The sequence below is a fragment of the Lytechinus pictus genome, chromosome 9 (genome assembly GCF_037042905.1).
Source record: "Lytechinus pictus isolate F3 Inbred chromosome 9, Lp3.0, whole genome shotgun sequence".
In the NCBI taxonomy this organism is placed as follows: domain Eukaryota; kingdom Metazoa; phylum Echinodermata; class Echinoidea; order Temnopleuroida; family Toxopneustidae; genus Lytechinus; species Lytechinus pictus.
In genome coordinates, this window is record NC_087253.1 from 23,360,063 (window position 1) to 23,384,184 (window position 24,122).

Genomic DNA, 24,122 nt, shown 5'->3' on the forward strand with positions numbered 1-24,122 from the left:
GTTTTGCATGTTTTATTTATCACTTATATAGTTTTAAATATGTAAGAAAACGTGTCTTGAAAATACCAAGAATTTATCTATCATACACGATTGAATATATACCATATACTTTTCCTGATGCTTCGATATCCAAACTTTGTTTTAATTATGTAGGAAATTAAACAAATTCAATTAAAAAATTGGCTTATCAATTAAAAAATAAAGATATACGTTAAAACAGTATCCTGGTCCCAATATTCTGGAGGGGTCCACAAAGATTTCTTATGGTGTTTTCCATCATAATACAAGATAGTTTTACAATGTATAAACACGGATAAATAAATAGGATTAGATATATCCATTGTTATTTTAGATGTCAATTATACAATACTGACTGGAAAATACCCTTTTCCATTTAAAATATGAAAGGGAGAAATAAATTGCAAAATCAAGTTGCAAGCACTAAGCAACACAAAAATGTAAATATAACAACTAAATTAAAGAAAGGATTGCAACATTCATGATAATATTACTAGTTGTTATCGTCATCCGCATTATCGTCTTCGTCGTCATCATCATCATCACTATATCATCATCATCATCATCATCGTCATCATCATCATCATTATCATCATCATCATCATTATCATCATCATCATCGTCATCATCATCATCATCAATATCATCAGTTTATTGCAAGCAGCAGTAACATAATCTGTTACCATCATATTAGTCATGACAATGATCAAGTCATCAGAAAATCCACCAAAATTTAGTCTACCCTGACCCCCCTGGGATAGATGCATCGTGAAACTTCTATCCACACCTCAAACAATATCATTAATACCATAAAATAATGCAGGACAACTATATCAGAGAACCACAATGCTAATTATCTTCCGTTTATTGCAAATAAAGTCACACACTCGACAATTATATGAAAACAACCAAACATGTCAGAGAGGGATGGAAGGGTTGGGGGGGGGGGGGGGCAAGAGAAAGAAAGGGAACAAAGAGTGGGAGAGAGGAGAAAGAGCTAGATTAAGCAAGAGTATGGAACTTACCCCTGTCAAAAAATACAACACTTGAACTTACAATGCCATGGAAAATGGTCTCTCAATATTAACGAATATATGAATACAAACAATTTTTTTCTTTTCCTTTTTTACACCAAAACATGGTTTTGAAAGTCGTTTGTATGCTTTTTTCTGTGAAAATGGAACATTAAAACAAATATATATTTTAACGCTATTTACAGTGATATATGAACATTACAATAATACAAAACAAATACAACTCTTTAAATGCAATAATTAAAAGAGTCTAATAAATGTATATCAAATAAATATAAAAATACTCATCATTTTGCGTTAATAGAGCAATACTACAAAAATTATATTAAATAAACTTTCATTACAGTTCATGTAGGCAAGATTGCATTTGTAAGAAATTCACAAAAAGTATGATAAATAAATCATAATTTACATTTCAGGTGGGGAATGGCAAAAGATAATAAATTATAAAATGTGATGTGTTTGGAGGAAAACAGATTACATTGAATTTCATTATAATGAATAACAATGACCGATCAGTCTCTCAATATCTGAAATAATCCTATTTAGGGTGCATATAATGCATTCATATGATAGTAGAAGTTTATTAAGGGGAAATGTATGTCCTTTGCTTGTACTTTTCAGTACAGACCAATATAGAAGTACATGAAGGATCATATATGTAGAATATCAATAAACCAAATGGTTTAACAATATTTACATAAACAATAATCATATTTGATATAATACAAAACAATGTATTTATGTGAGAATGGGGAAAGGTATGTCTTTTTGCTTGTACTTGTTGGTACAGACCAATATAGAAGTAAGCTCATAGCATACTCTAATAAAACCAAATGGGTTCTAGGTTATAAACATTATTCATATCTGAAATAATCATATATATTTAGGGTGCATACAATGTGCAAATATTGTGAGAATAGAAGAAATTCAGGGGGAAGGGGTACGTCCTTTGCTTGTCCTTTTCAGTACAGACCAATTTGGACAGAAGCTCAAGTTTACTCTAATTAAACAAAATTGTTTCAGGGTATAAACAATATCTATATAAACTATGATATAATCATATTTAGAATGCATACAGTGTGAGACTAGAAGTTTGAAGGGGGGGTGTCTTCTTGCTTGTACTTTTACCAATATGAAAGCTGGCTTATAGAATTTAATTAAACCATATGGTTTCAGTGCATAAAAATATACATATGAACAATGTTCATATCTGAAATAATCATATTGAGGGTGCATACATTGCACTCACATGACACTGAAAGCTTTTTTGGGGGAAGGTAGGTCCTTTGCTTGTACTTTTCGATCCATACCAATATAGAAGCAAGCTCATAGAATACTTTAAATTAAACCACAAGTTTTCATGTTGAACTTCCCCTTAAATCTTGACAGAAACACGTGAAGTGCTAAGTCATTTAATATAGAGTATGTACTTAGTGTCATCTTCAGGAAATACTACTAATGGGACAAATAATTCACACACAAATTGGCCTACATCCAACCATAGTAGTTGTGATCTCCATATAGTACTAACAGAACATTCTAATTTTAGATTATATACACGTCATACAGGAATTAGATAAACACCGAATGATATTAATAAAGTAACAAATACCTGATACCAATGTACTGTTTGACTCGTGTTTTGAAAGTAAATGGGTAGTAAAAGTCATCAAAATATTGATGGAATTGATTTTGGTTAGTAAATAAGATCACATTAAAAAAACATTTTATTACATCACACAGCCTGTAACATATACTCTATGCCCTTTTGTAAGTGGTAATTTTTACATGCAATATACTTTGTAAGTGATTTTTAAAACTTTTTTTATCACTTCACACAAACCAACTTAAATGCATAAAATGACCATATAATTGTGATTTTTTTTGCATGGTCAGCCCCCCCCCCCCCACTTTGAAAACCATTCCGCGGCCCCTGTTAAGATTTCTTCGTCTACTTCCTTACTTGTTTTTATATTTTCATTCTATCTGCTCATTTGTGTATGACCAAGGCAGGTCAGAATTAATGTCATAGACTAAGGGTAAGTTCACCCTGACGAAAAGTTTGTATAAAAATAGAAGGAAAAAAATATTGGTGAAGGTTTGAGGAAAATCCCTCAAAGATTTATAAGAAAGTTATCAGAATCTAAAGCTTTGGATTTGTGACGTCATATACCAGCAGTTGCCCTATTAGTTATGTACAAGATAAATGCATAAATTTCAAATCTTTCAAGGTTCCCAATGACTCATTTTAATATTTTTTCCAAGATCGGTTATGAAATGATTTGTCTATTGATACACTGAAAGTACAATAAAAATTATTTTCTTTTTGCCCAACAGAAGTGAACACGGCCTTACTCTGTATGCTGGTAATCAGTTTCCCTATAAACAATTGTCCACATGGTCATAACAATGGAGACATCCTGTCATATCTTCATTAAAGGAGAATGAAACTCTTGGAGCAAGTTAGCTTTTGTGAAAGCAGACAAATCAAAGAATAAGATCAACAAAAGTTTGAGTAAAATAGGACTAGCGATAGAAGAGTTGTTAGCATTTGAATGTCGAGATCACTATGCTATGGAGATCCTCCCATTGGCAATGCGACCAAGATCTATGATGTCACAGATTTTTGGACGCTGAAAATATACCCCAAAACATCTCTTTTTGCTCATTCTAATCATATGACAAACAATTCATCAATGATATAATGTTGTGAAACCTCTGTACTTGTCCTCTCATAAAGAGAACACCTCACCTTGTGATAGACTCTATAAAAGTGAGAATATAAGTGAAATAAGTACTAAATGAGGGAGTTGTACGTGTGTGACATCACAGATCTTGGTCGCATTGCCAATGGGAGGATCTACATGGCATTAGTGATCTCGATATTCAAATGCTCATAACTTTCTTATTATTCATTCAATCTTCCTAAAACTTTCAACAATATGTTTCTTTGATTTTTCTCTTTGATATGGATTCAGCTGGTTTCAAGGGTTTCATTCTCCTTTAATGATTGTTTGCGTTCAAGGATTTTTTTTTACCCTTTGCACGCTGATGTTGCGAATTTTGCACATTCGTACAAATTAAATTCAACAATCGTAATAATTACTTTTCTCCTCTACCTTCAAATTAGATAAGCTAATAAAAGGCAATAGTTCTTGGATGACATCTATATAATAATTATAAGTATCAATGGTGCAATATGGATATATCTTGAATTAAAGAAAATAACATGGAAACAATTGTCATTATTATCCCCCAAAAAATTAATTCAGCATGCAAAAAGGTAATGAAGAATTGCACTGAAAAATATTCTGCCATTGCGAGAGCTACGTTACTCACCCGGGTTTAATACTCTCGCACTTCTGTTGGATATAATATGTACAATATCTTGAATATTTTAGAATTCTTATTGTACTGTAAAGAGAAAGCAAGGGGTTGTTAATCATCAATATCAAAGAATTTGAAATATACATATTTTTGGGATACCGGTAATCACTGAATTTCTTTAAGTATTCCTGACCAGTGGGTGAACTTTGACCTCTAGAAGAACATGGATTGCAAGGACTTGCGGAAGTTGGCCATCTCTTGATGTTGCTGCATGGGATGAATGAAAAGGGATGTAAAAATGATCAAAGAGAGCACATTTATGGCCGAGTCACATTCCCTACGTCTGCCGTACAGCGAGTCAAAAACAGCCGTTTCAACATTTTTTTGTACCAGCTACATATAGGTGGTTTGAATAAAATCAAATAAAACGGTTGTTTCCGACTCGCCGTACGGCGGCCATAGGGGAAATGTGACTGGGCCATTACCCATAGAGGTATACAGCTTTTATTATGTCAATATTGATCTTCTTTGTCCTCATATTGGCAGCATCCCTGACTTTTCCATTCATTTTAATATTTGTAACAAATAAAATGAATATGTATACAAGTCATATCTATGATAATAGTATAAAAATTTCAACAAATTTTTCAATTACATTAAAAAAAAAAATGTTTTTAATTTGCTTTGCCAATTTTGAGTGTAATGATTAACATATGAAACAGAATTCAATGAAGAACTAAAACACTGCACTGGGAACATACGTGTATGACATCACAATGAGAAATTGGGGGAAATCCCCTCATCAGCGTCATGCTGTGAATGACCTCACTAACAAATGACAGCTCTCTCATGACTTGTTCCTGCATTTTCTTAACTATCACCAGTTTGTTTGTCTTACACTTATGTGTTTCATTCAAGGCAAGCATAGAAGGAAATTACCCTTGACTGGTCATTTTTTGTTTGCTTAGAATTTAATTTTTCAATCCCTGGGTTGCACCACAGAAGGTGAAATAAAATGGGGAAATAAAAGAGAAAAGGAAATTAATTTGAGTCAACTATTTCCTCAAGGAGCAGGGGCTGGTATAAGTGTACAACTTTCATTTCATTGTGATGATGTAATGATATAATATATCCATAATACTAATCATAATTTATAGCAAAAAGGGCATTTCTGAGTTGACTAATCATGCCATATTCCATAAATGCTTTTAATTCACATTGTAAGAATTTCAAAATCTTCCCTTCATCTTTGCTTTTTGCAAAAACTTGCAAAATTTCCAGTCACAAAAATTTTCACTTTTTAACTAAAGAATAGTGGCAAAACAATATTGACCTAAATTCAAGTGAAACATTTAATACAATTAATTTAGTCAGGAAATAAGTAGGGCCTATAGTACATATGTATTCAGTTTACTCAAAACTTAAAATATAACAGCTTCTTAAAAGGATTTCATTCATCCAGCTAAAATAATTTGTGTACTGAATGAATGTCTGAAATAAACCTTTCAAATAGTATATCACAGGGAAATGATTTTAACTTGTCTTTATTTTAACATGGTAATATCAATCAATAGCTTTTGAAACTATAGAATTGAATTTTACTGATTTTCATCATCTCCTGTGATAATTTCAACTCAATGGACTATGGCTGCATATTTAATGTCCATAATTGCATTTATTTCAGTATGTTCAGCAAGAATAATGAATGTATGGTTTTGGCAAAAATTAGCTACTATTTCATATGGCACTATTGACTATTAAAACATATAAAGGACAAATAAAAGCAAAAGGATAAGGAGAGTTATCAGTCATAGCCTCATTCCATTCGCTATACTGGTTTATACTGAATTATTATTATTTTTTTAATGTTTTATTTTCTCATTGCTCCTTTATCATCGTTGCGCGTGGATTGTCTTGATCTTTGGAAGCTGTCCCTCCCGCTCATTGCTCCCTGATGCCATAGATTTTTTGCCACTCTTAGCAATAATTATTTCCATTCCCCGACAGGCTCTAATTCAATTTGTTGCTTTTTACACTTATTTCTTCCTACTCATCATTTATGTATTTGTGTGTCCCCTGTTTTTTGTTTGTTTGCCCTTTTATTATTCCTCTATTTTTCTTGACGTATTGATATTTTTATGGACTCTCACTGCATATTCCTTGGAGCCTTTAACCAACAAGCTCTGCTTTTACCTTTGGCTCCCCATATCCACACCTCTCATTTTCTTTGTCATTATATTACAACCATTTACAAGAATACATTATAGTACTTTTTTTTAAATTGTTATATTAAGTATACATTTCATATTTTATGATATTTATTTATGCCTACCTATGATAATTTGTATTGTATAATATTGTTTATATTGTATAATATTATTGTTTGTACTGAGTTGTTGATTTTGTTGAAAATGTGAAATGTTGATATGAATAAACCTTGAACCTTGGATGCTTGAATGAAGCATGATAAAACGAGAAATAGCCGAGCTACCATTACCAACCTGAACAAGAATATTTCATTATTTTAAAACTTGAAAATCAGTATCTTGGTGAGAAAATCAGTATTTTCTAAGAAAAAGCATAAGACAACACATAAAAATTAAACTTTAGAAATTGTCTTTTTCCATGAAACCATCAGTATTCTTCTCATTTCGGAGTTCTTATTACAGAAGAGCAGTACTACTTGGCAGCTTTGAAATATGAATAGTCCTTAATTTCTACTGACTCCCTCCCAGTTCAAACCTCTTTTGTGAATTCCATGAAGCAATAGTGGCTCATTTTATTATCAATAGTTAAATATCTTTGCCTGCTGGTATAATGGATTGACATAAAAAAAACAAAGTCATTAATATACTGATGAATGATATTGAAGCTATAACCCTCGAAACTTGGTTCTGATACCATATTCAATAACTTACTGGTATATTAGGTTACTATTGTTTATAATGAATGCCTCTAAATGATAAACAGAGCATGGCCATATTCAATGAACTTGATTCCATATTGGTGGGTATTATTGAAACCTAACACATTAATAGCGATCAGTCATTCACTAGTGTTTAGGCACAGACCCTTGGTTTTTGCAACTCGCATAAGTGTATAATGCAGACTCTTTGCAGAGTCTGAAGTAGTGAGACTATATTCACCTTGTAATGTGGCTGGCTCTTGTTTGACACATAGAGTTTGGTGTCTATAGTCTACACTCTAGACACAGTGGCCCGTATTCTGAAGTCAGGTTTAAGTTAAACTCAGGTTTAAAGTTGTGGTTTAAGTATGGACAGCCAAAAGTATCAATTTTTTTTATTAAGTTGTACGTTTCTTATGTTTGCTGTGCTCTTTCCTGATTCATCTATGATGAAGACAATAATCTATACATACTTCCTAGACAATTATGAATGATCTGAGAGCCAAATGAGCTGAAATATTATATCCCTTCTGTTAGTGATTTATGTAACAATTGGCTGTCCATACTTAGACCACAACTTTAAACCTGAGTTTAAGTTAGACCCGACTTCAGAATACGGGCCATAGAGTTTGGTGTCTATAGTCTACACTCTAGACATGGTATGATTGGTTAATGTATCAGATATGAGTCTGTGCATGCAGACTAGTCATTCACAGTGACCATTGGATGTTTTATTATTTGTACAAGTACATTTTTATGATGGATTAGAAGGTATATGGCAATTGGTCTACACCTACTTTGTCTACTTTCCATTTGGCTGGGCCATTTGGTCTCATTCCACATGCTACATCTTGTCAACATAGCAGTTCATCTACTAACCATTTATTCTCAACCCATATGGTCTAATCTCATTTTTTCTGTTTTCAACCAGTTCATCAAATAACCATTTGGCCTTAAGTGCCATTTAGCCAACTTACCATTTTGTCTACATGTATACCCACTTGGATAATATCCACTTGATCTGACACATCTTAGGCCGTGTTTATGCTTCCACTTTTCAGGCCAGAATCAGCGTTTCCAAACGTGATTAGTCCAAAACACGGTTGCGTCCATGCTTACTTTCATTTAAACGCTGTTTCAAAATACCGATCGTAAACTCACAAAAAGGTGCGTTTGTAAACGCCGTTTGACCAGAATCAGGCTTTCTGGGGAAGTATAAACAGAACCACGATCGTAAACGTGTTTAAATGACGTCATTTGGTACATGCTTCCGGTGAGATGAAAATCCGCGGGCAAATACAGTCGCATTGCTCCATGGTCGCATGTTACCTCAATTACCTCTCATCTCCTTTGTTTTGCATTAGTATTATTACTAGTATTAATCTTCCAATTTGTCATCACGATGAACGTTGAGGGATTTACACCAAAAAAAACCCTGGAACATGAGTTATAATGAGGAGACATCGCAAGATGCCCCAGTAGCATAAACAAATAGATATTTTATTATTATGTATACTTAATATTCTTTGGGTTTTTTTTACTATTATCCTCACCATGGTGGAAATTATATGGCTATATCAAGAAGCTCCATGCAATGACTAAAATATCGGAAATTGTTCGATGTTTATATAACAGTCGACGTACCTTCCCCATAAACAACACTCGGAAAAAAAAACTTTCAAAAAAGGGCGCGCCCAATTTGACCTCGCTTTCCTGCTCAACGAAAATTACGACGCGAAGCCAGCTGGAGATCGTGATTTCGCCTCTGAAAAGTTAAGCATAAACAGCACTCCCAGAACCACGTTTACGATCGGCGTTTTGGATCGACGTTTGAAAACGCTGATTCTGTCCTCACAATGGAAGCATAAACACACCCTAAGTTCATCATCTACTATTAAACCATTTGGTCTCCATCATCCCAAAGAGTCTGATTTTAGTTTGCCTACATGTACATCCCCATCAATACCATTTGGTGTAAATTCCATTTAGCCCACATACTTATGTCTAATTTCCAGTTAGGCTTTACCGATTTGGCTAATATTGACCTGACCTAACACATCTTAGTCTATATACATATAAGTGGATTAGTCTTCTGACTTTGAAACAGAGGGTCTTGAGTTCGAATCCCAGCCATGGTGTAATTTCCTTCAGCAAAAAATTTGTCCACATTGTGCTGCACTTAACCCAGGTGAGGTGAATGGGTACCTGGCAGGAATTTATTCCTTGAAATGCATGTGCGCTGTAATCTGAGTAATTACGGCTGCAAAGCTACAGCTGGGGTAATAATATCCAAGTCCTTTGGAAGCGCATAGAGACATTATTCATAATGTGATATGCGCTATACAAGAACTGTATATTATTATTATTATTATATAAGTTTTACATTTTATGAACCAAACTTTTAATTTGAAGGTAGACTATAAAGAAGAAATTAGACAATCTGGATTCTGGGCTCTCAGAACAAGGGATGGTTTGACAAAATGACAGACTGAGAAGAAACTGAGGGCCTTTTCACACGCTCACTCGAAAACTGTGATTTGAATTCGAATTCCCAAGCAAAGGCGGAATGCGTCCTGTGTCTTGTCAATCAAAGCACTGCATCGATACGATGAGTGCATGACAATTGTATTATCTACGGACGTGCTTGAAAGCTAGGACGCATAAGCTCTGTCCCCTAAAAGAAGTTTTGGAGGTCAAGCCTTTCACACCTAAAATTTGTACCATCATTTGAGTGAAACTTAACTGGAATTCACCTCCGGAGTAGAATTTGAATTCATGATTGTGATTAGCGTTCATGATTCTAGTTTGGTTTCACACGTGCTAAAAATTCGTCATTAGCCTTATTTTTCACTGGAATATCATCATTCAATTTACATTTTTTTTTACCGTGTGAAAGGGCGTTAAGTCAGTTTAACCATGATGGTGTTAAGATGATCTGAGAATGAGAATCTACTTGTGGTCTAAGTGAATTAAAACCATAATACAATGCCTAAGAAGACAACTTTGTATATTTAAATACAAATTATTGAATAATATACTACAAAGGCATTTTCTTTCTATCAGGGTTGCACTCGATGGGGGTATGATTTAATAATGACAACAATGACTATCATGATATTTACGACAATATGTGAATTAAACCATTTACAATGGCTAAAAAGACAACTTACATAAAAAGGATGGATTGGACCAATGACTTCAAAGATTGGTTCTTTCTATAGCATTGCACTCGATGGGAGGTACGATTTAACAATGGCAACAACAATGACTATCATATTTATGACAATGAATGATAAAGAGAAAATATTCATCTTATGAAAACAATCATAATGAAAGAGAAAGAAATATAAGAGAGGTAGAAGGAAAAGGAGGAGGATAACAACATGCCTGGTAGAAGGAGAAGGGAAGAAAAATAAGAGGACCAAGGAATTATGAAAACGAACAATCAAAGGAGAAGAAAAAATAAAATAAAGAAAAATTACAAAAGCATTCAAGGATGATGAAGAAACTATCAGCCCTCTACCTTAACCTTTATATGGGCTTTAATAAATGCTTAAGTTTCTGATGTTTAATTGTTCCATATTGAAATAAAATGCAGTGAAGGAATGATTTATTCAACCTTTGATTGGTCATAAAAAAATTTGTTGGCATTCTTATTGTTTTAATAACTACATACAAGAGTAGCAGCCTTTTAGCAAGATGACGAAAAGGAGTGTAAATCTTTCGAAACACTTACATCTTATGCTTTAGTTGATTTCAAATGATGGAATGGGTGACTAGAAAATATTATAATTCCCACAAATTAATTAATTAAAATTGATGTTTAAATAGTAATCATGTCCTTGCACTACTGTACTTGTACTGATATATATAGTATAGTTAGTACTATTAGTTCTTTGACCAATGCAGTAGTGTTGGAAGACATTTCTATCAATATTATTATTAGTAGTAGTAGTTCAAGTATAAGTAGTAGTGGCAGCAGCAGCAGAAGTACATGCAGTTGCACATGTTGTAGTAAAGGACGCATTCATATCTGAGATTGTTTCCCTACCCAAATATACTGTTGTAATTCATAAGAATATATATTTCCAATCATGAACTCAGCAGCATAATCAGATCTCTTCAGTCCATTCAATTAGTGATAAATAGTATGGATATGTTGTAAAAAAAAACTCAACAAGATAAACATTACAACAATCTAGAAAAAAAAAACCCACTAACAATTGAGGTAACCACTTGAGCGAAACAATGCTGGAATAGATGAATGGATTACAAAAATGCAAGTTGCCAATTATGGACGATTGTAAAGTCATATAGGGCACATGAGAGTAATTAATCTGCGCGCAAAGCATGTCGGACAGGCGTAAGTAAAGATCACATGACTTTATTGATTAAAATAATTCATTAAAAATAGACAAAATGTTTGTATATCAAAATATAAATGATAGAAACAATGTCATGTTCATACTCTTTCATAATTAAGGCCTTTGGGGAGGCTAGACTGCATTTTTGTATTTCATTTTAATTATTATTACCCACAATGCAGTTCGGGTTTTTCTGGCAATGAACTGGCCAAAATTATGGTTGGTCTTATTTCAGGCCATTTAACTTTTGATTGAGCTGGACAAGTACCCAATTGACATATCAAGCCTTAATGTACTGTTAATTGTGACTAATATCAGTGAATTCAAGCAAAATCTATCGAAGGATTGATTTTTAATGATTTTTTGATGAGCTATGATTTAACACGTGTGTGAATGGGGGTCTGTAATACTCATGTGAGCCCTATAAAGTACAAGAAGTAAACAAGTGGAATGCCTCTGGCCGTCTCACCTGCATCACGCGATTCAATATAGCAGCAGTGCTGATTTTGAAAACTACTATAACTCGCACAAGATGTTCAGTGATACTTGGTTACTCTTATTTCCACGTTTTATGAACTAGACCAAAACACTTATAGAGATATGATGGCAATTCAACAAATACCCCCAACGTGGCCAAAGTTCTTTGACCTTACATGACCTTTGACCTTGATCATGTGACCTGAAACTCGCACAGGATGTTCAGTGATACTTGATTACTATTATGTCCAAGTTTTATGAACTAGACCAACACACTTTCAAATTTATGGCTGTAATTTAACAAATACCCCAATTTGGCCAAAGTTCATTGACCCTAAATGACCTTTGACCTTGATCATGTGACCTGAAACTTGCACAGGATGTTCAGTAATACCTGTTTACTATTATGTCCAAGTTTCATGAATCAGATCCATAAACTTTCAAAGTTATGATGGTAATTCAACAGACACCCCCAATTCGGCCAAAGTTCATTGACCCTAAATGACCTTTGACCTTGGTCATGTGATGTGAAACTCAAGCAGGATGTTCAGTGATACTTGATTAACCTTATGTATAAGTTTCATGAACTAGGTCCATATATTTTCTAAGTTATGATGACATTTCAAAAACTTAACCTTAGGTTAAGATTTTGATGTTGATTCCCCCAACATGGTCTAAGTTCATTGACCCTAAATGACCTTTGACCTTGGTCATGTGACATGAAACTCAGGCAGGATGTTCAGTAATACTTGATTAACCTTATGGCCAAGTTTCATGAACTAGGTCCATATACTTTCTAAGTTATGCTGTCATTTCAAAAACTTAACCTCAGGTTAAGATTTGGTGTTGACGCCGCCGTCGCCGCCGCCGCCGCCGCCGTCGCCGTCGGAAAAGCGGCGCCTATAGTCTCACTCTGCTATGCAGGTGAGACAAAAATGAATGAAAGCTGTCTAAAGAGGGCGCTAGTCCAGAATTTGCAACAGTGCCCTAATACAGTTGCACTGAAGAGGGAAGTGGTACTTTCCTGCACTAAACAAGCTGTAATTGTAAATGTGTTTTTAGGGGCAGGGATAGAACAAAAGAATGAGTGCTATGGTTCCAACTGGATCCAAGTCAGGCACTGAATATTCAAGACTCTATTAAATATTCATGCACTAGACTTGCTGTAGAAGGCCCATCTCTGCAATAACCTCAAATATCAACTGATATATTTTAGAAGATACATAAGTCCTCCCTCTTCTTCCCATTCTTCCTTTTCGTTTCCGTCCTCATGTTTTCATTATTACTCACTGTATCAATAAGATTATGTAGGATTTTTCCCTCTTTTTCTTTTCCCTTCCCCACTCCTCCTTATTCTTTCCATCTGTCTGTCCATCCATCCTCTCTCCTTTTCTCATCACTTTTCTGTTTATTCTTCTCCTCCTTCACTTTCTTCTCCTCCTTCTTCTCTTTCTCCCATTCCTCTCGTTCTTCTATACCTCCTATCTTCTATGACTACTCACTGTATCCATGAGGATCTTCTTGTGAAGGAGGTTCAGCTCCTTCTTCAGTTCTCCCTGTACATTGGTCTGCTGGCCTTGATGACACTGCTCCAGCTCTCCCATCGTCTGTGGGAACAGAAAAATAACAAACAGTCAATGGATAGAGAAAATAACATGACATTGCTGGGATGTTTAATCCTTATATCTCAAATTAATCTACAAATATTGAGGGCGGTACAGAATAAATTATTTCCTATTGTCTGTAGGAACAGAAAAAACAACAAACAGTCAATGGATAGAGGAAAGAGGATATTTTTAAATAAACATGATTGACGTGGGTAAATGACAGTGGCCATAGGTTTCAAGCAGGGTTTTATTCTTAAGCATATAGAACTACACGTACTGCTTGATGAAATTTGCTTTTGTTTTGTGATTTTACAAAAAAAACTTCACATTTGCTCTCAATATTGGCTACTACATGGAATAGTGCCAGTATCAGACTGCTTTGAGCTGAATGGTTACCAATGAAATTGCGTGTGAACATACCTTATTGTATTGTTCAAAGAGTTGTCGGACGTTCTTGAGGCGCTGATTCATGGCTATGCAAGACTGCTGAACGACCCTCTGTTGCTGCTTCAACATCGTCTGCATTAAAAACATGGGATGTTTATAAAATTATTTCATACTACAGTTACCATGGGGGTGCTTCACAAAGATGTGTAACATGCCCGGGGGGGCCACTTACATTGACGAGTGGATACCATGCGCAACCAAAAAAACATGTAAAAAGGATGTCTTTTTCAAGATAGGGCACATTACGTACGTAACGTGATAAGGGTGTCAAAAACACAAAAATAATGAAAAAAGGGTATCTATTTCGCTAGGAAAGCTACGTGTTTAGGGTCAACTTTGCGGGGATGATAAAACAAAATTAAAATGTTTTATAAAGGATGTCCTTTTTGCCCCAACACTACGTGTTTAGAGTCCGATTTGCGCGAGGTGTGGAAGCTGGGGCCGTACTAACCCAGAGAGCTCCCGTCCGCGCAGCGGGCGGGAGCCCAGAAGCTTACCGTGTATTTGACCATATTCACCGGACTAGGGTGATTTATGGTCTAAATATTTCTCCAAATGAATTGTGAAAACAGAAAGTATACAATTACCACGATTATATGGATGAAGGTCTAACGAGTGGCAGTTTCCTGACATCTGGGCACAGACTGGAACCTCAAAAAAACGAAAAGTTCTCTCCTTCTACCCCCGTTTCGATCGGCCATTTTTGTTAAAAATCGTAACAAAATGGCCGATCGAGACTGGGGTAGAGGAGAGAACTTTACGTTTTTTTGAGGTTCCAGTCTGTGCCCAGATGTCAGGAAACTGCCACTCGTTAGACCTTCATCCATATAATCGTGATAATTGTATACTTTCTGTTTTCACAATTCATTTGGAGAAATATTTAGACCATAAATCACCCTAGTCCGGTGAATATGGTCAAATACACGGTAAGCCTCTGGGTTAGGGCCGTACTAAACCAAATGCTGCGTAAATTGTCAAGGTAAAACCGACGACCGAAGGACCCGTGACATAACAATAAAATATTCCTGTACTTGTTTAGGGGTTCATTTCAGGGAATACTTGCCAAGAGTGTCGTTTTGTTTCCAATACTTGTTAAGGGTAGGGTTTCAGACGCCAATACTTGTTAAGGGGTGCATTTTCAGAATATGGAAAATACGTGTTTAGGGTGCTTTTCGAGACCCCTTGGTCGCGCATGGTATCCACTCGTCAATGGAAGTGGCCCCCCAAGATGTGTAGCATGCAATCCTATTAATATGCAGTAGCGCATATCCTCTTGGCAAGAGTTGATCAATATGGTCATCCATATTTCTACATTAACAAGTCACTTTTAAATCTTTGTGAGACACCTCCCCGAGGTTTGATACCAGAGGGGTGTTTCACAAAAAATTGAGTCTGATTGAAATCAAATTTAAATCATACCCAGCTGTGAGCAGTGGAAAATGATGCATCACGGTGTTGTTCAACTAATGTTCTCAGAAGTTTGGGGAGGAAAAACACCAGAACTTTACTTCAAATTAATCAAGAACAGGCCTGTATAATATAACAAAGCTACCAAATGTGGAGTTGAGCTGATTCTTACATTGGAATTAATGACAGAAATCAGTCTTGTGATCATTCGCTATGGGGCAATTCCATAAAATGATTAACCTTTTTGTACGTCCGACCCCCATTTTCCTCAAGTTTTACTTCACTTCATAAACTGACCAAGTCATGGTCCTTTGAGAACACTACAGACTGTCAAAGGAACAAGATATCAGAGACAGAAAATTTCATGAAGGTCCCACGTACATATAGGGGGTCTGACGTACATATTTTATGGAATTGCCCTATGGTTTATGTTAGAGGGTCCTGTATGTTTCTTGCAAAACTAAATGCAAGAGGCATAATCAAGAGGAGTTTAATTATCATACCTGAAGCTTTTCCTCATTTTCTTTCATTTTCTTCATATCTGTATCCCACTGGTCTAGTACTGTAGTCAATTGCTTGGAGTACTCGGCATGTAGTCTCTGTCTGTAGGAAAAAGATAATTGCATTTTTTATTCAGAAACATAATTCTTAAAATGGCAACAATACTAGGCATTTAGTCATCTATTTAGAAAAATTAATAATCTGAATCACACGATTGGTAGCTCAACATTAAAGGAGAATTAAAGTCTTGGAGCAAGTTAGCTTTTGTGAAAGCAGAAAAATCAAAGAATAAGATCAACAAAAGTTTGAATAAAATAGGACTAGCAATAGAAGAGTTATGACCATTTGAATGTCGAGATCACTAATGCTATGGAGATCCTCCCATTGGCAATGCGACCAAGATCTATGATGTCACAGATGAACAACTCTCCCCTTTTGGACACTGAAAATATACCCCAAAACCTCTCTTTTTGCTCATTCTAATCATATGACAAACGATTCATCAATGATATAATGTTGTGAAACCTCTGTACTTGTCCTCTCATAAAGAGAACACCTCACCTTGTGATAGACTCTATAAAAATGAGAATATAAGTGAAATAAGTACTAAAGTAATGAGGGAGTTGTACGTGTGTGACATCACAGATCTTGGTCGCATTGCCAATGGTAGGATCTACATGGCATTAATGATCTCAATATTCAAATGCTCATAACTTTCTTATTATTCATTCAATCTTCCTCAAACTTTCAACAACATGTTTCTTTGATTTTTTTATTTGATAAGGATTCAGCTGGTTTCAAGGGTTTCATTCTCCTTTAAGAGAAAGAGAGATCCCAAGAGGAGCTTTATTTCAAACTTCCCGAGACCTTCTTCATTACTTTGCCTCACATATCAACATCATCAAAACACAAACACTGAACTTATCAACTCAAGATCCCTCATGGCCTAGAGAGAAACCTCTTTTTTTTACCAAGTCCATAATAACATAACCAAGATAAACTGACATCACCCAATAGATAAACAGAAAGCCCATAGGAGTCCATACTGCAATCATTTTTCCTCCAGGGATTTGTTGTAAGATTTCCCGTTTCAACTTCCAAAATGAGGCATAAGATCCCAGTACAAATATAATAATTCAAATATCCACCCATCTGTTCGTCAATACCAGGGGCAAACATGCATAACTAAAATATAGAAATTAAAAGATGCACAAAAAAAAAAATCAAATTTTCAAGACCGATCCTACTGGTATTTGGTGTCATACCTTTCCGTCTGTTGCATCTTCCAGATCTTTTCCACTCTGACATTGGTTGATTTGAGGGTTTGTTGCGTCAGCGTTTCCAGACGTTTCTTTTTACCACTCATTGATTTCCTCATATCGGCTACAGCAAAAAGTTGAAGGACAAAAAGGGAAACAAGCACATTAAAAATTTAATCCTGACAACCTTTTTTGAGCAATCTCTCCTCGCTGACTGCTTTAACCCTAAATAGACTGGGCTACTTTGATGCCTATGGAGACTGGGGGGGGGGGGGGGGGGGGCTGATCTCGGCCGTCAACCGCGTGATTGTGACGAAAATTGGCACGTGCGTTACCCATGGCATAATTTCCAAGACTGTAGGATCAAATTTTTCCGAAAAATCTCATTATTCATTAATTATGCTAATTTATGCGTAAAATCAAAGATTTGCTCTAATTAACTAAATAAGGCCTCTAAACTGCTAATTTTTCATTCAGAGACTCTTTATAGGATTCTGATCAAATGTGTATTAAAAAAAATTCAATAACACAATTCTTTTCTTATGTATTTTATTATTTTTAAAATTTCTTATGTATTTCTTTGTTTTTCGACTTTTGTTTCATATTTTTTTTTCAATGGAATTTGTCTGGGACTTTATTCTGACCATAAACAAGATGAAATTAATTGAGTTTGATTAGTATAATTGAAAATAATGATACATTTATGAATTTTGGCTAAAAACACAATTTGCATTGGATTTATACACAAATTCACATTTTTGAGCAATTTTGGATCGACATGCACTTACCAAATGTTGCGTAATTTCAGAACCACGTACCCAGGCGTTGCATATTTGGTCTCAAAAGTTGCTCAAGATTTGAAAGAAAAAAGTCATGGAACAGCGTGGCGCCAGCTTTTCACGTTACAGATTTATCGCGAAAAATGTTGAGGGGGGGGGGCTGAATCAGCCCCCCAGTCTTTTTAGGGTTAATTATCAAGCTATTACTATCTGTTTCCTGACTTCATAATAGTTTTTGTGAAAGAAGATTATATACCAAGTAAATTTAATAATAATAATAATAGGCATTTATATAGCGCCATCTATCTAGAAATATTCTATTCCGAGGCGCGTTGTTATTATCATTATTACCGCGGCTTTAGCTCGAGCTGCCTTTCAGCACTCATGCATTCAAGGAATTAATCCTGCCGGGTACCCATTTACCTCACCTGGGTCGAGTGCACCACAATGTGGATAAATTTCTTGCTGAAGGAAATTACGCCATGGCTAGGATTCGAACCCACAACCCTCTGTTTCAAAGTCAGAAGACTTATCCACTGGGCCACAACGCTCCACAAACATATATGTGGAATTCTCTGCCCTTTATAGTAATAATAAATATTTCTTCCCAATTATTGGTTTGAATGCAGTAAACTGTTATCTTTACATTAGCTATGAAGAAAATAGAAGAGAACCACCACCCCCTAATATTTGATGTCATGTAATAACAACAACAACAATAATAATGATAATAATCCCGGGGGGGCCACTTACATTGACGAGTGGATACCATGCGCGACCAAAAAAACACGTAAAAAGGATGTCTTTTTCACGATAGGGCACGTTACGTACGTAACGTGATAAGGGTGTCAAAAACACAAAAATAATGAAAAAAGGGTATCTATTTCGCTAGGAAAATTACGTGTTTAGGGTCGAATTTGCGGGGATGATAAAACAAAATTAAAATGTTTTATAAAGGATGTCCTTTTTGCCCCCAACACTTCGTGTTTAGAGTCCGATTTGCGCGAGGTGTAGAAGTTGGGGTCGTACTAAACCAAATAAGGTAAAGCCGACGACCGAAGGACCCGTAACAATAAAAACATTCCTGTACTTGTTTAGGGGTTCATTTCAGGGAATATTTGCCAAGAGGATCGTTTTGTTTCCAATACTTGTTAAGGGTAGGGTTTCACACGCCAATACTTGTTAAGGGGTGCATTTTCAGAATATGGAAATTACGTGTTTAGGGTGCTTTTCGAGACCCCATGGTCGCGCATGGTATCCACTCGTGAATGGAAGTGGCCCCCCCGGGATAATAATCCAAAAAGTTCACTTACCACCAAAAGACTGGAGTACTGTCTGCATCTCTCCACTTAAAACATATATGAAAAAAAAGGAGAAAATTGGTATCATTATGCAAAATGAAATCATATCTCAATTATTTTTTTATCAAGTAAAAAAAGAAAGAAAATTGGGAAAATTTCAATAGCCAGTAGGTATCTAATGATTTAATTGGATTTCTAAAGCATAGTTGATACAATGGCTGTCAATTTCACTTTATAAACCATATTTAAATTGAACAATGACAAACAATTTATGCTAGAAATCTCCTATAAGCTTTCTCTTGACCAATTAAATTGAAGAATTAGCTTGTAACTTGTCATTGAAAACAAGCTCTGTGAAATAAAACAATTTTTAACTTTAATACTAAATTTGAATTAAAGGAATAGTTAATTTGCTGGGGGATAAAAAAAGTAAATAAGATATTCATTTTTCTCCAACAATACCACAAGGTTTACACATCAACTGCTGTGTGAAGTCTCAGATCCAGAGGTCGTGGGTTCGAACCCGCCCGGTCTGCCTGTAATTTTTTTTTCACAGGCAGACTTGCTGGGTTACCCTTGTGGTGTTGTTGGAGAAAAATGAATAAATACTTGAATTTTATTTGTTTCAACAATTTGAATCTAGTGACTTGAGTGTAATACTAATTAATAATGTGGGATAAACATGTACCGTATTAGAATTTATGAAACAAAAAATTTAACAATTGAAATTTCATATCAATTATTTATATGCATTATCATCACTGCACTAATTTGCATCACCAGTATGTAGCAAATGTTAATTGTTTCATGATAGCAGAACTTCAAAATGCTGATGTTATTTTTAGTCTGATTAATACATGTTCTTCTGTTTCGGTTATTCATTTTATTTCATCCATTAAAATCAAACTCATTGCATATTTTGGGAAAATGCAGTCCTTCAATTTTTCTTGATGTGAAACATTAACATTTCACTCTCTTGTGACCATACTCACTCAATATTAATTCCGGGGGCGTTGCATTCCAATTCTTCTTCTTCATCACTGTCGTCATAGGTTCGCTTCTTTCCTGCCTTCTTCACTCCAGAATCGTCCTCATCTGAGAAAAGAAAAAGAGATATGACACAAAACTGACAAAAGGAAAGATGATTATCTGTTTTACATGTTCGAATAAAAGTCACAAAATCAATAGTTATCAAGTGCTTATCCAAATGAGAGAGAATAAAAGAACACAAATATCAACAAAACAAAATAAATTCTGAGTTGATCAACATGTCATCACAAGAATCTTTTTGGAAAATGTAAACATGGTCTGAAAAAAAAAAAAAATTATGCTCCTGACAGACACTTTGAAAACGAAAATTTGAATTTAGTTTAGAAATGTGAACCAGATCTGGAGTTGTGAATCACCATTATAAACAGGTTATGAAAACTGAAAACATGTCACTATGTCACCTTCAGAACAGCAGTTTACTACCACAAGATCAACTTAGTCTAAGGGAGTGTTGAACAAAATATCAATTGCAAATTTCTGTTGCGATTCTAAAATGGATAGATCAATTTTATCCGTAGCAAATCAGTTTACACTCCTTGCATCAAAAAGCAGATCAAAAATAAATTGCAAATCATATCATGAAGTTGGGGAGTCCCCAAAATAGATTTGCAATTGATTCTTACAATGGCCTATGAAGCAAACTTCTGTGACCCTGTGTTTCTTAAAGACTTGCTGTAAATGCAGTTTCCATAACAAGTTTACTATAAGCCAATCAAACTGAATGATTTCAGTAGCTTTAAACTGTCATTGCCAGAACAAGTTTTATGAAAGGGGCCCCTGTAAAAAAGGTGGACCAACTTAATACCTTTATCATTCTCAAGGGGATCCATACTGCTAGCATCGTCTTCAAAATCCATCTTGCTTGTACTGGCTCCTTCTGCAGCAGGCTTCTTCTTACCTCCTCCCCCACTCTGCTTCCGGGAATTGGATGGAGCTCTGGGCATGGTGATGCTATCTAACTTTAATCAACTGGGATCTACAAAAGTAATGGTGAAAAACAATGGCGCTGATAAGTAAAATGTATTTGTATGGATCATCTAGATCTGTACTCTAGTGTAAGGGCTATGCTACGGCCATTCAAAATAACATCAGTCTATAACATCAGATCTAAAAAATCATCTAACGTTAGATTAGTCTCCGCCCGCCAAAGGTAGGTAGAACTCTAGATCTAGACTTTTCTAGGGATCCAGAGTCTAACGTTTGACCCTACATGTAGTTCTAGATTCTATAGCATACTAATTTATCAAAAGATATGTTATTTAGACCTCAAATCGATCTCGGTAAAATTTCTTTAGGATCTCTGACTAGATCTAGATATCTATTCTATATAGATAGATCTAACGTTATAGCTAGACCTAGGTCTTTTCTCGGCCGGAGCAGGAGTACGTAGGAGCAAGGACATTTTGTGAAAACAGGTTTATATCTAAGACTAAACCACCAAGATTATAGGCTAAGTTAGGCCAGATCTAGATTAATTTTTAGGCCTAGATCTAGTCTAACTTTCTGTCTTGTCAATGTCAGTGTTTAATGTTGTTACCCTGTTTAGATCTAACGTTAGGCCTAACGTTTGATCTATCAATATCATAGCCTAGCTAGACCAGTGGCAAGTTCACCCAAGTCTGCGCACATGCATATCTGCGTGATTCTAGTAAAAGATACGCAACGAACACAGACTTTAAGTTTAGTTACACATCATGCGCGCAATAGGCTTGGCAATACATAGACAGTGTAAGACAGATATTCATTAACAAATCTGACTCAAAATGGTGGAAAAATAATGAATTTTGGGCATTTCATGTGACGTACGGCCTCAAAAATGCAGCCTTTCTCATCAAAATCCCAGAATCGTGTGCAAAGTGAATGGGTGGGCAGACATGGTGTAGGCTAGGTAGGCCTAACGTTATTAAATATTAGGACAGGTGTGCAGACTTGGTCTTTGGTGGGCTGGGGACCACAATACTCAATAGACGTAGTTCTACTTCTAGGCCTAACACTATCAATTTAGGTCTAGATCTACTAGGCCTATTGTACATTTGATTAGAAAGAGTCTAACGATAACGTGTCTCACTTTCACGTTAGTCTGACTTAGTCTTACTCTTAGAGACTCTCTCTAAGACTAAGTCTAACGACAAAACGTTTTAGGCCTAGACCGACTGGCGACTCTAGACTAAGTAAAGACTAAAAGTTAGACTAGTTAGTCCAGGCAAGTCTAACTTTACTTTCTTTAACTCAGTCTAAGTTACAATACAAAATTACAAGAGTCAGAGTGCAGTAGGGTCTAGGCCTACTGTCTAGTAAGACTAAAAAGTAACATTAGGCCCAGGTAAACCCATTAACCGCTTCGCGGGCCGGAGCTCCCTGGGCCTGGCCTGGGTTAGGAATAGGATGTCAGTTTGGTAACTGCCGGAGGATGCCCCGGCTAGCTCAGCTTCCCGGGCGCCCGAGGTGTACCGTACCGGCGGTAGACTACCCGGTACCTCGTGAAACTCGATCGCGCCGCGCGTCTACACACACAGTAACTTTTAAAACTTTTTCTCATTTTCTCATCTCATCATTCTTTACAGGAAAGAAGGAAAATAAATACATTACCGGTTCCAATAAACGACACGTTGTAGAACTAGAAGTTACCAAAATTTCAAAGAAAAACCTTACTGCTGCTACTTCTTAAATTTTTTTTTGGTCCAACCTCTCGACTGCACTGCGATCTTTTCGATATCTATATATCTATCGCAATATCGATCATGGAAATATGCGCACGAAATTTGCGCCGCGCGCGCCGTAACAATTACTAGTATAGTACGGTATATACCGCTGCGCAGTGGAATAATTGCGGCAATCAATTATGCAAATTAGTTTCCACGTCGTGGTCGAACATGTTCAATTAGAATCAGAATCAAGGGGCGCACAACTGCCGTTGGAAGGCAAAAAAATGTAGGGGTGTCTGCGACTGCTAATCAAATTTTCCTGGCAGCTAAAGAGCTCATCGTTTGGCAACAGTATCCACCAGATTTCATCTTTTTTTTTTTTTTGGGGGGGGGGGGGGGCTCGTAAATATTTTGTAGATTTTGGGCCCCTCGATCCTCTTCATATGAAAGGGTCAATTAACAAAAAAATTCACCTAGTAGATTATGATCAAATTCAAATTCAGACTGAGATCGATTTCAAAATAAATTTAGATCAACCTTATAATTTCAGTATGCAAGAAAGACTCCAATTAATGTTACTGAAAGGTAAATGCATGCTTGATGCTAAGAGTATGAAGAACATCAATGAGCCAATTGATTTAAAAAAAACAGTGGACTCATTAATGCTACAACCTTAGCAGACCTCACAACACATCTAAATGCAAAAATTTTGCTCAAAAATAGGTAAGAAATTGCATTTACCATAGGATGGGACAGAAGAGCTAAATATATACGGTAATTAGGAAAATCCTATCAAACAAGAGCTCTGAATGGTTCAACTGCAGATTCTTTAATACAAATTTAAAATAGTTGAGAGGTCTGCCTCATATAGCAACAAGTGTAAACTTGGTATATGACAAAAGCTTACTTCATTACTGAACACTTTGTCAGTATACTAGCCAAAATTACATGGGGGGTGGTAATTTGCCCCCCTTAACACCTTTCTTGATGTATATCTA

At 35.6% G+C, this 24,122-nt stretch overlaps 1 protein-coding gene across 2 annotated transcripts; it reads right to left on the reverse strand.

Moving 5' to 3' along the window:
- Positions 1-1,146: 1,146 nt before the first annotated feature.
- On the reverse strand, positions 1,147-23,199 carry LOC129268108 (synaptonemal complex protein 3-like). Of its 2 annotated transcripts, none has more exons than XM_054905694.2 (9): positions 23,069-23,199; positions 21,285-21,455; positions 20,422-20,524; positions 19,442-19,476; positions 17,356-17,473; positions 16,093-16,192; positions 14,156-14,254; positions 13,631-13,735; positions 1,147-4,649 (listed from the first exon to the last, which is right to left on the reverse strand). In XM_054905694.2, the coding sequence occupies exons 2-9, from the start codon at positions 21,421-21,423 to the stop codon at positions 4,596-4,598; spliced, it is 753 nt and encodes a 250-aa protein (XP_054761669.2). In that variant the 5' UTR covers positions 21,424-21,455; positions 23,069-23,199; the 3' UTR covers positions 1,147-4,595. The 2 variants fall into 2 exon arrangements, with proteins under 2 accessions (XP_054761669.2, XP_063961018.1); XM_064104948.1 differs by lacking the exon at positions 23,069-23,199 and adding an exon at positions 22,286-22,717 and having other exon boundaries at positions 1,153-4,649; positions 21,285-22,027.
- Between the last annotated feature and the right edge of the window lie 923 nt (positions 23,200-24,122).